This window comes from Nipponia nippon, unplaced genomic scaffold (genome assembly GCF_047370975.1).
Source record: "Nipponia nippon isolate SJK-2023a ecotype South Korea unplaced genomic scaffold, ASM4737097v1 scaffold_10, whole genome shotgun sequence".
Lineage (NCBI taxonomy): Eukaryota > Metazoa > Chordata > Aves > Pelecaniformes > Threskiornithidae > Nipponia > Nipponia nippon.
This window is the reverse complement of record NW_028262291.1, coordinates 39,325,437-39,340,734: the sequence shown is the minus strand read 5'-3', so window position 1 is coordinate 39,340,734 and position 15,298 is coordinate 39,325,437. Positions and strand designations below refer to the sequence as shown.

The 15,298-nt window shown below is 38.9% G+C and overlaps 1 protein-coding gene across 4 annotated transcripts in view; it reads left to right on the top strand.

Annotated features, from left to right (window-relative positions):
- The first annotated feature begins 457 nt into the window (after nucleotides 1–457).
- NOVA1 (NOVA alternative splicing regulator 1) overlaps nucleotides 458–15,298 on the top strand; it is a 158,016-nt gene continuing 143,175 nt past the window's right edge. For 2 of the 4 annotated variants that reach the window (XM_087746649.1, XM_087746648.1), the window contains exon 1: nucleotides 3,290–3,428. Coding sequence is in view for 2 of the 4 variants with exons in the window: in XM_087746647.1 (XP_087602773.1) it covers nucleotides 1,301–1,436; nucleotides 3,285–3,428 (280 nt within the window). In the remaining 2 variants the exon portion in view is untranslated. Of the gene's footprint in view, nucleotides 1,437–3,284; nucleotides 3,429–15,298 lie in introns of those variants that run through there. The other 2 variants (XM_087746647.1, XM_087746646.1) reach the window with 2 other exon arrangements.

Below are 15,298 nucleotides of genomic sequence, written 5' to 3'. Positions count from 1 at the left end.
CCGGGTCGCGCCGCGGTGGTGCAGCCAGCCTCAACGAGGACGCGTCCCCGCTATCCCGCAGCCTCCTCGGGCAATCTCCGCCGTCCTCCCACGCAGCTGCGGGCCTATGAGGCGCAGTGTGTAACCCAGGTGACGCCGCATCACGGCGGGGACCCTGCCGGGGCGGGAGCCGGCCTCCACACACACCCTCCCCATCGTCGTCGTCGTCGTTGTCGCCGTCGCCACCCCCCACCCCCCGCCAGCCACCGCAGAGGTTAAACCACCCCCGCCTCCCCCCCAACGGCTCTTCCACTCGCGGTCCGTGATTGGCGATACGTTTCAATCCTAACCGCGCTCTTTTTTGTTCCGATTGGCCGGATCCCCCGCCTGTCTTGGCAGGCAGACCCGCCCTTCTTTTTTATCCCGGCCTACTCCTCCACCGCCCCCCCGCCCTGCGCCTGTCCCCCGCGCCCCCCGCCCGTACTTGCACCCCCTCCCGCGGCGCTAACCTCTCCTGCCTTTTGGGTGTCTGTGGTGTAGCCGAGGGTGGTGGCCCCCAGCCCGCGGCCGCTCGGCCAGCCAGCCGCCCCTGCGCCCGGCGGAGGCGGCGGTGCCGGGGCGAGAGCGGGGCAGCGCCGCACAGGCAGAGGTCCCCCCTCGCCACCCCCGTGCACGCGAGCCCGTCAGTGAGGGAGGGCAGGAGCGCCCGAGAGCGGCGGGCAGCCGAGCCGCAGCGCCAGGCGCGGCACTAGGGCAGGCAGGGAGGGAAGGGGGCTCAGAGGCAGCGTGAATCATCTCCCACTCACTCCCTCGCCCACCATTTACACCGCTCGCTCCCTCCCTCCCTCCTTCTCCCCCTCCCTCCCCGCCGCCTCAGTCTCACTCGTTCTCTCTCCCCTCCTCTCCTCTCCCACTCACTCTGTCCTCTCCTCCTCCTGTCTCACTCTTTTCACTCTTTCCCCTCCTCCTCCTCTCCTCTCCCCCTTTCTCTTCCCTCTCTCGCCCCCCTCGTTCCCCTGTCTCCCTTCTCCTCATCTCCTCCTGACACTGCACTGCAGCTGCTCCTCCAGCCCAGTCCTGCCCGCTTCCCTCCCTCCTTTCCCTTCCCTCCCCCCGGGTGCCAGATAAACAAGGCGCGCAGCATCCTCGACAATCCCGAGCTTAGCTCTACATTTTTGAAAAGGACAAGAGAACGGGACGAGCCCCCTCCCCTCCTCCTCCCCCTTCCTCCTCCTCCTCCTCCTTCTCCTCCTCCCCCCTTCCCTCCCTGCCCCCCCACCACAGAAGGGAAGAGACAATTCTCCTCCGAGCAGCAGCAAACATGATGGCGGCAGCTCCCATCCAGCAGAACGGGACCCACACCGGGGTTCCCATAGACCTGGACCCGCCGGACTCCCGGAAAAGACCGCTTGAAGCCCCCCCTGAAGCCGGCAGCACCAAGAGGACCAACACGGGCGGTGGGTATATCCTCTGTCACCTCCCCCCCCCGCCCAACCCACCCACCTCTCCGCTTCCCTACCTGCCTGCCTGCCTCCCCCCCTTCCCCCCCAAACATTCCCATTTCTCTAATGTTATCATTCATCAAAATGGCGTCGGTTTTCAGCATCTACCAGTCTTTTTATTTAATATCCACGCCGCGGCTGCACAGCCGTGACCCTACGGAGACTAGGAGGGAGCACAAGGGGCTTCTGCAGCCCAGCTATCTCCTTCGGCCGTTTAACGATGGGCGAAAATAAATGGCAGCTGGAAGGAGACGGCAAACGCACTTTCCTCCTTCCACATGCTCTGGGTCGCAAGTTGAATTTCAGCCTTGCCGTGCGTTTTCCTCCTCCTTGGCCTCACTCCTATTGTCAGCGCAGGCACGGCGTGTGTTTGCCGTGCTGGGGGCGAGGGCTGGCTGGTGGCGGGGGGAGTCGCCTCCCGGCTGCGGGGACTCGCTGGTTAACGTCCTGCTCTTCCTGGAGGTGATGAGTTATAACGGGACCAGCATCTCCGCTATCCGTTTGCACGGGAGTCGTCATAACAATGCACCGAGGCAGGGGTGAATTTATTTGCCCAATATTAAGAGCAGCGGTCTGACTCTATATAGTGCGTGGTTCAGCCAGCTCTGTTCATACGGGTGGGCACGACTGTCACACATAGGCACTTCTTGAGACGCTTATAGTCTCGGATAAGAGAAGTAAGGTGAACTGGGATCGTTCGTTCCGCTTAGGGGAAAAAAAATAACTTTGTGAAACAGGTTTCATGATAAGAATCTTGATATCCATGCCAATGGGACGTTGCCTTAATTACTGGGGAGAGCCTAAGTCTGGGGAACCAGCGGACCCTTATTGTCTTGCACTTTTTCGGAGCCGGTTACGGAAGGTCCTTAGACTTCAGTGTAGGTGGATTTAGCAGTGGGGTGAGGGCACAGACAATTGTGCAGGGCCAAATCAGGCTGGGAATCCTTTTTTCTTTCCCCCCTCCATTATATATATTTTTTCCTGTTCCAATTGTGTGTTTTAACACTAGTGGCGGGTAGAGGACTGGCATTGTCTATCTTGTCACCTTTTAAGTGTATTTAAAATAAGTGACTTAGGCTTTTGATCAATTAGGAAAAATTCTTCTTAATGTCCTTTAATTAATGAGCTTAAAAGAGATCATTGTCGCTTAAGAAGTGCTAAAGGAATACATCAGGATTACTTAGGCAAGTGATTCCACCCGCACCATGTTGAGTTGTTTTTTTGGCAGTGGCTGAAATGCTTGGAATAAAACCCCACATTTTGGGTGGGTTATTTGGTAGCAGAGTAGTCGTTTTGCTCACTTAAGAAGAATGCAGGCAATAGCTAATTGCTATTCTCATGTGTTTGCTAATGACAAACAAATAGCCCATCAGAATTTACAATTCATTCCTTCCGAGTTTTGGCATTTCTTTTGCAGTATTTTCAAGCAAGGTTGTAGTTGTCACTAGGCACGTTTTCGTGCAGGGCTTTATTTTTTTAAAAAGGGGTTCGATCATTTCTGTGTGCTGTGGTTACCATTGGGAAAAAATCCACGTTTGAAATATAATTTGAATTTTATTCTTATTCTTTTATGGAATTAAGGAATCTATATAGATTCTTTAATTTGCTCAGAATAAACATACATATTTTAAAATGTCAGAGACATAGTCTAAACATGTCTTGTAGAATGACGCAACTGGTTAGATGTAAATGCCTGTATTACTGGATGAGTTTAAAGATGTAACATTTTGTTTATTTGTGGGTCTGGGGTGGAAAAATCAGAGTTTGTAAGCCATATTAACCATGCATATCTCAATTTTTCAGAGGATGGCCAGTATTTTCTAAAGGTCCTCATACCTAGTTATGCTGCTGGATCTATAATTGGGAAGGGAGGACAGACAATTGTTCAGTTGCAGAAAGAGACTGGGGCCACCATCAAGCTGTCTAAATCCAAAGATTTTTACCCAGGTAGGTGCAAAAATTAACCAATTCTTTATTTTTAAATCCCATGGGGTGGATGTATGTGTCAGTGTGTTTCATATATTGACGATTAATCTTCCAGTGCAGCTGGAAGCATTATTTCTTAGAAAAGTATGTTACGAAGTGCAACAGTGAATGTTCTGTCTGTCTTGGTGTATGGAATGGACTGGGCATTAACTGCTTGAAATATGTTTAAAGATGTTTAAAATGTTTATGCAAAAGAATATTTTCATTAACATTTTGATTGCTTTGGTTTTTAGTTTAAAAAAAATAAAAATCTAGCTTTAAGGAACCAACTTGACAGCTGGCGTAAAAATAATTGTTTGTTTGAAGTTTCCAGACATTGTAATGACAATTAAGTTAGAATGAGTAAAAATGAGAGGCTGCCTCTTAAAGAATGGGCCATTTACTTTAAATCCATTATGTACCTTCTTTCTGCTTCACTGCTTTGTTCACTGGCTCTGGAGTGAAGTAAAGAGGACAAGCGCTGCTCTTTCGATATTCTTTATATTATGTTTATCATGATGGTGGAAGAAAACTCTATTATAAAAGTGAAATACTTTGGATGAATAAAGAAATGAGTATTTTATCAACTGTATTAATGCATAAGAAAGAAGTTTTTAGTATTTGCATATAACAATAATAAATACCTGATTTGGCATTTCTCCTTTATAAGATTTCTGAAGAGGGAGTCTTATGTAATGATATACAAGATTTTAGCTTCTGCAATTGAATAATCTTTTTTCTTCCCTACAGATGAACAAATTAGCGTTCTGTAATTGAACTTTGTTCTAGAGGACTTTTTAAAAACCAATGCGAAATAACATAGCTAATACTTTTTTTGGTGTTTTGATTTTGTTATTTTGAAGAATAACTGGTGATCTAGAATTGAGTTGACTAGCTATTACCAACTCTTTTCTGTTGGAAAAATAAAAGCTGCTTTGCATTTGATCTAGTTTAACAAGATGACCGAATTCTACAAAATAGTGAAGGCAGTTGGTATGGATGTAAACATTGGAGCATTTAGCTTTCCCATTCTCTAGTGTCAGGTAGAAGTGGATAATTTTTTAGTAATGGAGAGACTGTGGTCTATTTACAATGATGATTTTTGATGTGGAAATTTTAATGTACCTGTCGTACATCTCCTTAATGAATGTAGTTTATAATACTTAAATGTCAGAGGTTAAAGTGATATATGTAGATTTTTCCTGTTGAAAGATACAGCTTGTGAACTGATGCTTGTTATCTTTGAGTTTTTTTCTTTTTTACTTTTCTTTAGAAAGTTAGAAAAAATGGTCTTTTATTCTGAAAGGTATGTTAGGGTGGAAAAAAAATCAATGTAGAATTGTGAAAACTCTTGGAAGAAATAAAAGCATTCAAAAGAGCCTGATTGCAGAATTAATAACATAATCTGGGTAAAGAGCCGCAATAGTAAATTAAATTCACTGTCAATAGATGAAAATGAAATAGATTTTCTGCATTATACATGAGGTGGTATCAGATATGCAAGGATGTTACAGAAAATTGGTGTTTATGAAGAATATTCCAAATACCAAATTACAAGCCTTTTCATTTTACTACAGTTTATTTACACTCACTTGGAAAGGACGCTCCAAAGATTAGATCTTTTGTTCAGTGCTCTAGCATAGTTCTTCTGTTTTCTGATTAAATCAGAATTACATATTTTTTTGTGTAGCAAATTGTAAAGATACAGCAGTAGTAGCAGAAGAACCTTTGAAAAATAAAAATTAGCAAGCTAGAATGACATGAGTAAAAATCTTTGACATAAACACATTCTCTCTTAAAATCAGTAGTAATAATATAAATAACTAGGGTAGCAAGGCTCAAGCAGTTTCACTGTAACAGGTGCAAATGAAGTTCCAGTTTGACTTCGTACAGTCTGCTTTGAATTTGCAGCCACATTGTGTCATATAGAAAATGAATGTTTTAAGGAAGTTGGCGACTGATACCTGCTAAAGTATGGAACAGGGATGAGAAGTGGATTCCAGTGTGGCTAGCTCTTGTTAGTCTTTCTGTTTGCGTTTGACCACCAGCCCATGGAATTTTCGGAGGTCCTGGCATTCCCTGAGCTGATGGCTTTTGGGTTTCTTCCAGACTCTCATGCTCATATAGCATTAGGGAATACAAACCTTATGAAATAGCTAATGAAAAGATACGGTTTATTTTTCTTACAAAATCTTAAACAATTATTCTGTTTTCTTAATAGAAGTCACTTAGTCCGTACTTCTGATGCTTGTGACTGTAAATGTGTTTAATGTACATTTCGCTATGGAATGCTCTCTCGCTGAAGCTTCTGTGAAACTTTTCTGTATTTCCAAAAAGTTTTAGCACAGTTTGAGTAAGTTGCTGTTTGGAAAGGAGGAAGTTGGTTGTAATACAGAAGTCATGAGTAGTTCCTATGATCTAATAGTGTTCTTTTTTTTTTTCCTCTGTGATATAGGACTTCAGTATGCAGACTGATTTCTGTTGGAATTATTTTTGTGCATCAAAAGGTGACATAATTACTGAAGAATTATATGGCAGCTCTAATTACAAGAAATTGAAGGAAAAAACAGCTTTTCACTGAACATTTTTATAAAATAGGAAGCAGTATATAAATACATTACTGTCCACTACAGTCTTATTTTTTGAGTACACAATTTATTGTTCTCTTTTCAGGTTACCAGATGACTTTTTCTAATTGTCTGGACTTCTGCAATTTGCCTTTGGTTATTGTGCTTAGGTTATCCCCAATTCTTTTGTGTTTAGGCTTGTCCTCCCTACATTAGTGGAAATGAAATGAAAATGGCAAAATATGCCCTACTTTAAACTAAACGGTGCTGATCCTTTGTGCAGAGAAGTACAGAGTGTGTATTGACTAGTAGGTTCTGGTCCAAAATTTAAATACAGAGGTAGCCATGCTACTTTAATATTAATGAAGTGAACTTCATAAAGAAAGTGGCCGTTCTGCGAAGCTATTTTAATGTATGGTTTTATTTTGAGTAATATAAAAGAGTCACTATTTCTGTTGTATTAAGCTGTCATTGTCTTATCTGTTTCTCCATTCTGAATCATAGTGAGCGCTGGACTGAAAACTACTCTGGACATATGTATTTTTTTCCATTGTAAATTCTGGCGTGCACTCTGGCTTGCTTTCTCTCTCAGGCACTCTTGCTTGCTCACTCTGTCTGTGCTCCTGCCCCAGTCTCACACATACACACACGTGCGCACGCACACGTGCACAAAATTATGTTACATCGCATCATGTTGTTTATCTTGCAACAAGATCTTGCCTGGTCTGAACTTGGTGCTTGAGTGAATTTGAGCTCAGTCAGTGTTCTTCAATTTATTGGAATATGAAGTCATATGTGTACTGAAATTAGATCATATTAAGAGCAGAGATTAATAAAAACATAATTAAATGGGGATAAGGTTTTACTGCTTTTAACAATAGATTAGCTGTGTTGTTTTTATAGCAGATTTCTAATCAGTAGTGATCTAAATGTTTGGAGAATACAAAAGGTGGGAGTTTCCTCCCCCGCCTTGTGTAGAGAGTGTATGAAGTGTTGTGAGGCTGTGTTATGTTTTTACCAAGTGACTTGTATTCGAGATGTTTTGTGTTTGAATATCAGATTTTTTTTAAACATTCATGTATTATGGGAGATCGTCTAGCTAATCTTTGTGCAACAGCCCTTTTGAAAAGTCTCTTTCTGACTCTTAAAATCCTTTCAAACACACTGAATGTGTAAGTAACACAGCTTTACAGGAATTTATAAATAAGTTCACTTTCTAGCTTTGTTACTCCTGTTAAACTGTTAAGAAGGGGGAAAGTATAATATATCAAGCTTGGCTCACCATTATTATTGTCATGTTAATTTTTAACTCTTAAGAATAACCTAAAGTCTAGTAGGGAAAAGAATCTCTTCTAAAAATCAACACTTGAAATCATGTTGAAGTGAAATACTGCTTTTTCAGCTATGGAAGAGAAAAAAAGAGTAATGGAGTTAGAAGCGAGAATGGCGTTAGTTATTAGCCGTCTGTTGTCATGGTTTCTTGAAGGTGGTTTTTCATACATCAATAAATGCATCTCACTTTTATTCTTGATACTTATAATTTTTTTCTAAAGTGTTAACATTAGCTAATTAGAGGCTTCATAAATGTATATCTATGTATATCTAAGTTTTTCAGTCTGTTGTAAACATTTACTTACATGAGTAACTTTGGGGATAATGAGACTGAGGAAATGAGTAAGTAATGAGCAGAGATTTCAGAGGTGGAATCTGGATCTGTGTGGGTTTGTAAAGTAATCACTGATCTTTCTACTAGTTTAAAAAAACAAACAAACAAAAAACCAACCACTAAAAACTCCCAAGTGTTGATTGCCAGCTGTTCAGAGAGATAATTCTCAGTTGGACAGTTGTCTGTTGCCTGGTTACTGGAACAGAATAAAAAAAAGTTAGCTTGTTAGCCAGCAGATCTGTAGTATTTTACATTTAAAAGGAAGCTGAAACTGAATATGTAACTTGGTGTGATCCTGAGATTGTAACATATTTAACTTACCCAGTGTACTATCACTTAGCAGCTTCTCATTTGGTAGGTTTAGAGAAAGTTTGAGTGGAAGTTTAAGTAGAAATGTCGCACTGATTTCTTCTATGTGTAGGGACTTATTCATCTTAATGAGTGAATAAATTTTGACATAGTAAATGGCTTTGGTTTGCAAGAAAGTGCTGTGTCTTGTATAAGAAAGGTTTAAAACAACTTGTGATAGATTTGGAATGTTTAGTCTAACTTTAATAAATGATACAGACTAACTATATGTGCACTTCGTTGGCAAAATAAAGAACAAAGTGAGGATGGCTGTTATCACAGGGAAATGCCATATTTAATAATTTTCAACTTTTTTCTTGTGATTGCTTTTGACTAGTTTTCAGTATAATTGAAAATAAAAGATTCTCAGTAGATTAGAAAGCTATGTAAATGAAGGCATTTCTAGTAACAGTATTGTGTTTTGATAAAGTTGAGATTTCCGTAAAGCAATTATTCATTAAGTATATCTATTTTCTGGACTTATGCATTCTGGAAAAAAAACAAAACAAACAAACCAAAAATAAAACCTAAGAAAAATAGCCAAAGTTCGTGGATGGATGTTTGTCAGAACATAAGTCTTGGAGCTAATATTTAAGAAATATAAACGGGGAATGTCTGAATCTCTTAATTGTTTTCCTCTTCTCCCTTGTGCAGTAAGTTCTTGCTTTTCTTAATGGGTGCAACCTGTAACAAGCAATGCCTTTTTTAAATACTCTTTGATTTTGTTCTTTAATTAATTGTATTAACTTAGATATTATCCTCAGTAGCTGACCGCAGAATTTATTTTGTCAGTGATCAGTAGCTTTTTGGCCAGGGGAGAAAACCTTGGATTTAGTGACTTTGTCAGACTGGGTTTTAGCAATGGGGCATAGAGGGATTTGGGAGGAGGGCTTGTGCCTGATTGCTGTCTCATTTGTGTCATTGGACACAGCTGTAGTATAAAGTTAAGCAACATCTGTAAAGATTTGACTGGCAAACATCTCTCTGGGACTCATAGTTGCATCCTGCAGCGCATGCAGTCAGCTTTTGCAGTCCATCTTAAAAAGAGGTTAGTTTGTTTTTTAACATTTATCAGTAGGCCAGTGGGAGTTAATGACTTGGTGAGGAGTATGGTAGTTGTCAGTTGTCCAGCGTTGGAATACTGCAGGTAATTGGGCTGGACTGGTGAGAGCCGTGGCAGTGTGCTTCTCACGTTGCACTGCAGCTGCTGTTGATCTTAATTAATCTGACCCTCAGAGGCTGCAGTGTCATGGTATAAAACGCAATACATACTAGAAACAGAAGGGCTGCTTTTTCGACTCTTACTGATGGTCAGGTTTCTAGGTAGGCCTTTTGGTTTTCTAATTGGATTTGTTTGACACTAGCATAAAATTCTTAATGTGCTTCAATCTAAAACTGTAATACATTTTTCCTGTTTATCAAATATATCTGTGCAGTAATGAAGCTGATAAACATGTTTTTGAAATGTCACTGTTTTAATGGACTTAGCAAAAATATTTGTGTTTATTCTGACAACAAATACAATTGTCTGTAAATGAAAAGAGATATATTGTTTGTGTCTGGTATGAATTTCTGGTGTACTGTAGTATGCTCTCTCTGTAGTGGCGTATTCTTGGTGCTCGTGCTGGCTAGCTCAGTCTTATGATTCTTTTAAGGATTTCTAGTAACATGGAAACATGTAAAATTAGTATTTGGCAGTTGGAATAAATGAGTTTGCTGTGCATGTGCGAGACTATTAATTTACTGTAGATACACTACTATCTTCTTCCTGACTACATGACATGGCTTTAGGAAACTATCAGGTTCCTTACATTCACCCTGGTATTCAGAGCCATTCTGTCTTTCAGTCCCCCAAAGGAAATATCAAACCAGAGTTTAGCCTAGAGGTCTTTTAAATGTTACATTACAGATCCTTATCTATTCCTCATATTTTTGTCTTGATTTCAGGGGTGTCTGCATCCCTATTTGTAATTATTTATAGCACTATAAGGATTAACTACATTGCTTGTATTTTTAGTTAAAAATAGAGAAATGATTGTCAGGATACTCTGTTTTAAACTTCCTCTATATTTAATAGACAAAAATTTTAATATGTAATAAAATGACAACTATCTAAATTCCCATCCCCCCATATTAACTTGTTTTCACTTTAACATATTTGATAATTAATTATGGTTGAATCTGATTGGAATTTACTTAATATTAAACGAGCTGTTCTTGATTATAGCCAAGCATTAAAATTCATTTGCAAGTGCTTAACTGGTCTGATTTAAATGTCAGTTTAAGGCAGTATTTGGAAACACGTCTGTGGAAGTCAGCTCCCAACTGTACAATGCTAACATGCCTTTGTAACTTTTGAATATGAGTTTATCACTCTTTGCTTGAGCTAGTTATGAGCAATACTATTGTGCATTGCTCTTCCTGACTTTTGAATTGCAATAAATTGTGTAAGGTTTAAGTGTTCTGCATAATTGATGGAGAAAATTAAGTCTCTCTCATGAAAGGACAGAGAACATAGGTTGATGTAGGAAGTAGCTAATGTAAATAACTAGCTATGTGACCAGATAGCACTTGAAAGAATAGTATATTGGGGACCAGGTTTAAAGTTATATGTTGGTGATATGAATGATCTGGGGTCAGATCCCTTGTAAGTGAGGAAGAGATACCCTTGTCAACTTATGTATATGAAAGTGATTATGTAACATTAGTATTTGTTGGATATAAAGAAGCATGAATCTCACACAAAATTTCGTATTTGCCTGGTCTTGTAGGTTTTGATTGTGAAAAGACTAAACATCTGTTTTTCATCATTGATCTCTCACTGCATCCTGCAGGGCCTGTCATCTCAGCATTGACAGGATCAGATGAAAAATACAATCGATGTGTTGACATTTTTTTGAGAATCACTCAGGTAAGATTACTTGTTATACAGAACTACAGTGAAATTCATGGCTGCTGCTAATGTTTCACCAGTTGGAGCCTTTGCATTCTCAATCATTAATTAAATTAGATACTGAGGTTCTCTGCATGTTTCCTTGTTTCTATTTTAAAAGCACTTTTTGTGCCTTGCTCAGTGCCATTTAACTCTCTCGTAATTTCCCACATAAAGAGCTTCACACATTTGTACGATTTTTCCCCCACTTCATAGAGTGGCACCTGTTTGCTTGAATCAAGAACCATAGTGCACACCTCCAAAGCTCTTGGAAGATTTGTATGTACATGTATTTAATTTTATTTTCAAGTAGTGACTTTAGTTCTTTTTAGATTCTTCATTGGCAGTATGGGGAAGAAAATTCTCTGTAGAGAACCAGATAATTGGAGGCAGCAGCAATTTATCATCTTCCTAGTGTGTTCTAAACTCTGATTTTCAAACTGTACATGAAAAATTACAAATATTTAACTGAATATACAACTGTGGAGTCTTTCTTTTTATAAGATAAATTCTTGAAAATATTTCTATGAAGGCATGCACTGGAAAAGTAGGAAATGGCACATGTCCATTCAGTTGGCTTGGTTGAGCATCCAGTGTGCTTATGGAATTAAAAATATATTGGAGTATATTCCCAAAGAGTTGGGCAGTGAAATATCATGGCTATGAGGGAAGGGGGAGGAAAGACCAGTTGGGCCATATGCCGAGTTGGAGCTTGATCTAGCTGAGGTTTACATTTTGTTTCCATCTGTAACCTGGTGTTAGGAAATGCCAGAGTCTAGGTAGGATAGTGTATAGTAGTAGTAGCAGCAGCAGCAATTCAGGTGCTACAGCAGATACCGTTTTGGCAGCAGTATTGAACTGGAGTTATAGAATATTTATGTTTTATTGTAATCTGGCAGCCTACCAACAGTTTTCCTGAGGAACACAGAAAAAGAAAAGGGAAATAGGTGGCTTTTTAGCAGTTTATTGACCTGGATTTGAAGAAAACTTATGTGGAACAAGAGAGGCTCTTCTGGCATTCTGTGCTGATTTTCAAAGGTCTGCAATGAAATGCTGCTACTGGATGCCTTAAAGCTTTATAAAAATGAATTGTTGCAATGAGAAGTGTTAGACATAGAACATGTATGGAGTTTGTTTTCTGTCTTGCATGTGTGTGCACACTTCATTCTTTGTATGTCTTCATTTACTGTGTTAGATGAACACTTGGTGACTTTGTCAATCTAAAGTAAAAATTGGATTCCCCAGGAACTCTTTATAATTATATCACTTCCTAACTTCTGAATCTTTTACTGTGCAGTGCAGCACTCCTAAATCTGCCAGTTTTTGTTGAGATTACTCTTCCTCAAGCAGCATATAATTTCTAGCATAGTGAAACGCTCAAAAAAAGAAAAAGGAAGCGTTAACTTTGCAAAGATTTTTTTTTTTTTCAGGGATATAAGTTTTTGTGGTTTTGTCTAGGTTGGTAATGCCAAGTGCTCATCTAGTATTTGCACTGATTTTAACAATAATAAAATATGTACTTTATAATTTTATAAACTGTATAGTTCTGTGTGGATCTACATCTATGACTAGCTGTTCTAGTAAGTGCCAACATGATACATTAAATGAATAAATTCTTTTTTTTCTGATTAGTTGATCCCAAATAACCAGAAAAAAGATGGGACAATTTTGTGCTGTGAGCAGGTAAACCCTTAGGATTGGACAGGAAAGGGCTTCTATAAAAAGGAAGTTACTTTGTGTAGCCAGTAGCTCTTCATTTTACTTGAGTTCATCATGAGTTCTTTCCCTGAATAACTAGCATTTAGCAGAAGGAAACAAATGGTTCCTCAGGTAGCCAGATTTTAAATCAGTTAGGATGTTAAAAACAGTATTTTAAGTGTGTGTAGAAATCCACATGTAATTGCTAGCCTCAGAGCTTTAGTCTTGCATGTTCTTGATGAGAAAAATCAATGAAATAGGAAGCTATATTTGTCCTTCTTTAGATTTTCTGTACCTTTTAACCCCCCCCCCCTCAGTTTATGCAAATGTTGTATAACCTTCTAGTCTTAGAGACATAGCATGGATAGTGGTAGGAAGGTCAGTGTTTGAATTAAATAATATATTTATACCTAGTTAACTTTAATTTTTATTTCAGTTTTTAAATGGTACTTTGTTGATTAGTAACTAATCATTCTCTTGTTTCTGTATTATCTTTTCCAGTGCCTCATGTTTTTGACAGTACTTACTATTTGAAAGAATATGGGTTTTGATGTTCAGAAGTAGTTCCAGTTCTGTCCTTCACACTTCATTAGCTTAGTACTTTCTGATTTAGAGGGTGCAGACATGAGAAGGGCACAAAATTTAGTCATCCATAATTGTAAAATAAGTACCTTGATTTTTCCCTTCTGCAACACACATGCATATGCTCACAATGAGGAAAAATAAACTCCTCATCATTTATCCGCTTTTTGCCCTTTTTTCATGGAATAACTTATTAATATGGTGCATAAGGGACTACCATAGTTTCAGTGTTGGCTAGTCCAGGAACTTGTTAAATTTCACCTTGTGCAAGATTCTTTTTGTGTGTTTTCTTCTGTAAAGAAGTCTCTGCTTGTGAATTTTGACAGCTTTGTATTGGCTGTCTGAAGATCAATGATTTTTTTCATTATTTATTTATCTTTAAGTATTTGGCTTTTTACTAGAATGGCCAGTTCTGATTCGGGTGCCTCGTTTCTCCCAATACAAACTTTTAGAAGTGATGATGACAATTTACTAAGGGTTGCGGTATTATTTCAAATGCAATTAAAATTTAATGACCTTTTCCTAAAAATATGCATATAGTTAAATGGGCTCCTAAGATAATGCAGGGATTTTTTTTTCTGTGAAATGTTATTGCATAGGAGATCAGAATAAGTGATTATAATGCTCTCAGTAGTTATAAGCATGAAGGTATCTTAATTTGGATGGTTTTTCCCTGTCAAAGATTCTATGAAGACAAAACAAAGAAAGCATGCAGGGGTTTTGGTGTAAGTTAGTATATATTAGTAGCACTGTTTTTGTGTGGTGAGGTTTTCATATTGTGAAGTATGCTTACTTGGGAGATGCTGATAAGCTGATGATGGCTATCTGATGGTCAAGTGTTTTTAAAACTAAAAGTACTTCAGGAACTAATATAAATTTCATATTTGTAGTATGACCTACTTCAGTAGGTCTAGAAAGAGGTGTAATGTTGCAATACTAATTTAGAGGAAAAAATGCTGTTAGTACTGAATTGTAATGCAGTTTATTGGCAAACCAAGGGAAAACGACGGTGTATTTTATGTGAAGTGATCCCAGTTTATAAAGACACCGATGTGTGAACTGTAGTGTGGATTCAGATCCATAGGAATCTGGAATCTTCGTAGGTAGGTCTCTATGTAGAGGGAAAGACCAAGATACCTTAGGACATTTGAGTAGACTATACCTCTTCATATTAAATATTTTTTAAAGTTTCACTCTGCTTTAAGGAGGTTCTGTTGTGTTAATCCCTTTAGAGTGCAGCAGTTTTCACATAGCATTTAAATGCTGGATTCGAAGGGGATTATCACTTCCCCAGTTTCTTTTTCCCTTGGTCAAAAGCAAAAGATGGTTTTCATGTTGGATTTCTATATAGATGTTTCTTCTGGGTAGAAATAACTTACTGGTGTCATCTGCTTCAAGATGTACAATGTCCCCTACCTTTGCCCTCTTCAGTGAGGGAAATTGAGGAATCTTGCTGGACAGGCCATCTTACAAATGCTGAAGATTGTCAGAAAGATATATTTCATCGAAAAAATACCATGTGTATGCTGCTTATTTGGGAAAAAGCCAATGATTCAGTCTCAAGAAATATTTAATTTCAATTTTTAACCTTCAAGTTATTTTTTAGAGCTCCAAGTTCTCCCTCTACAAACCTTTAAATTCTGAATCTCAGAGTAGTAGTTCAGCATGTTCTAAGTGCTAGAAAATTTGTAGTTTATTTCGTAAGCAGTTTTAACTTGCATCTTTTTTTATTTCCACTTTTATACTTGATGTTCAGAATGGAAATTCTGCCAGTAAAATATAACCATCATTCTGTCTGAGTTCAGATTTTGTGGTAAGTAAAACTTCTCATTTTTAGATAACGGTGAAGATTTTTGGAAGTAATCAAAACATGATGAATTGTTTCCTGTTATTTGTGTTGCTTGAGATGAAATATTCCACTGAAGTTGAGCATTTCTTAAAGTTGTCCAAACTCTTTATATATGCAGGTTAGTACAGTGAGAGACAGTTCTTCCATCTTTCTACTCCTGATGTTCTATTACTTTTAGTCAAAAGAAATACAAATTCTTTTTGTCTCTTA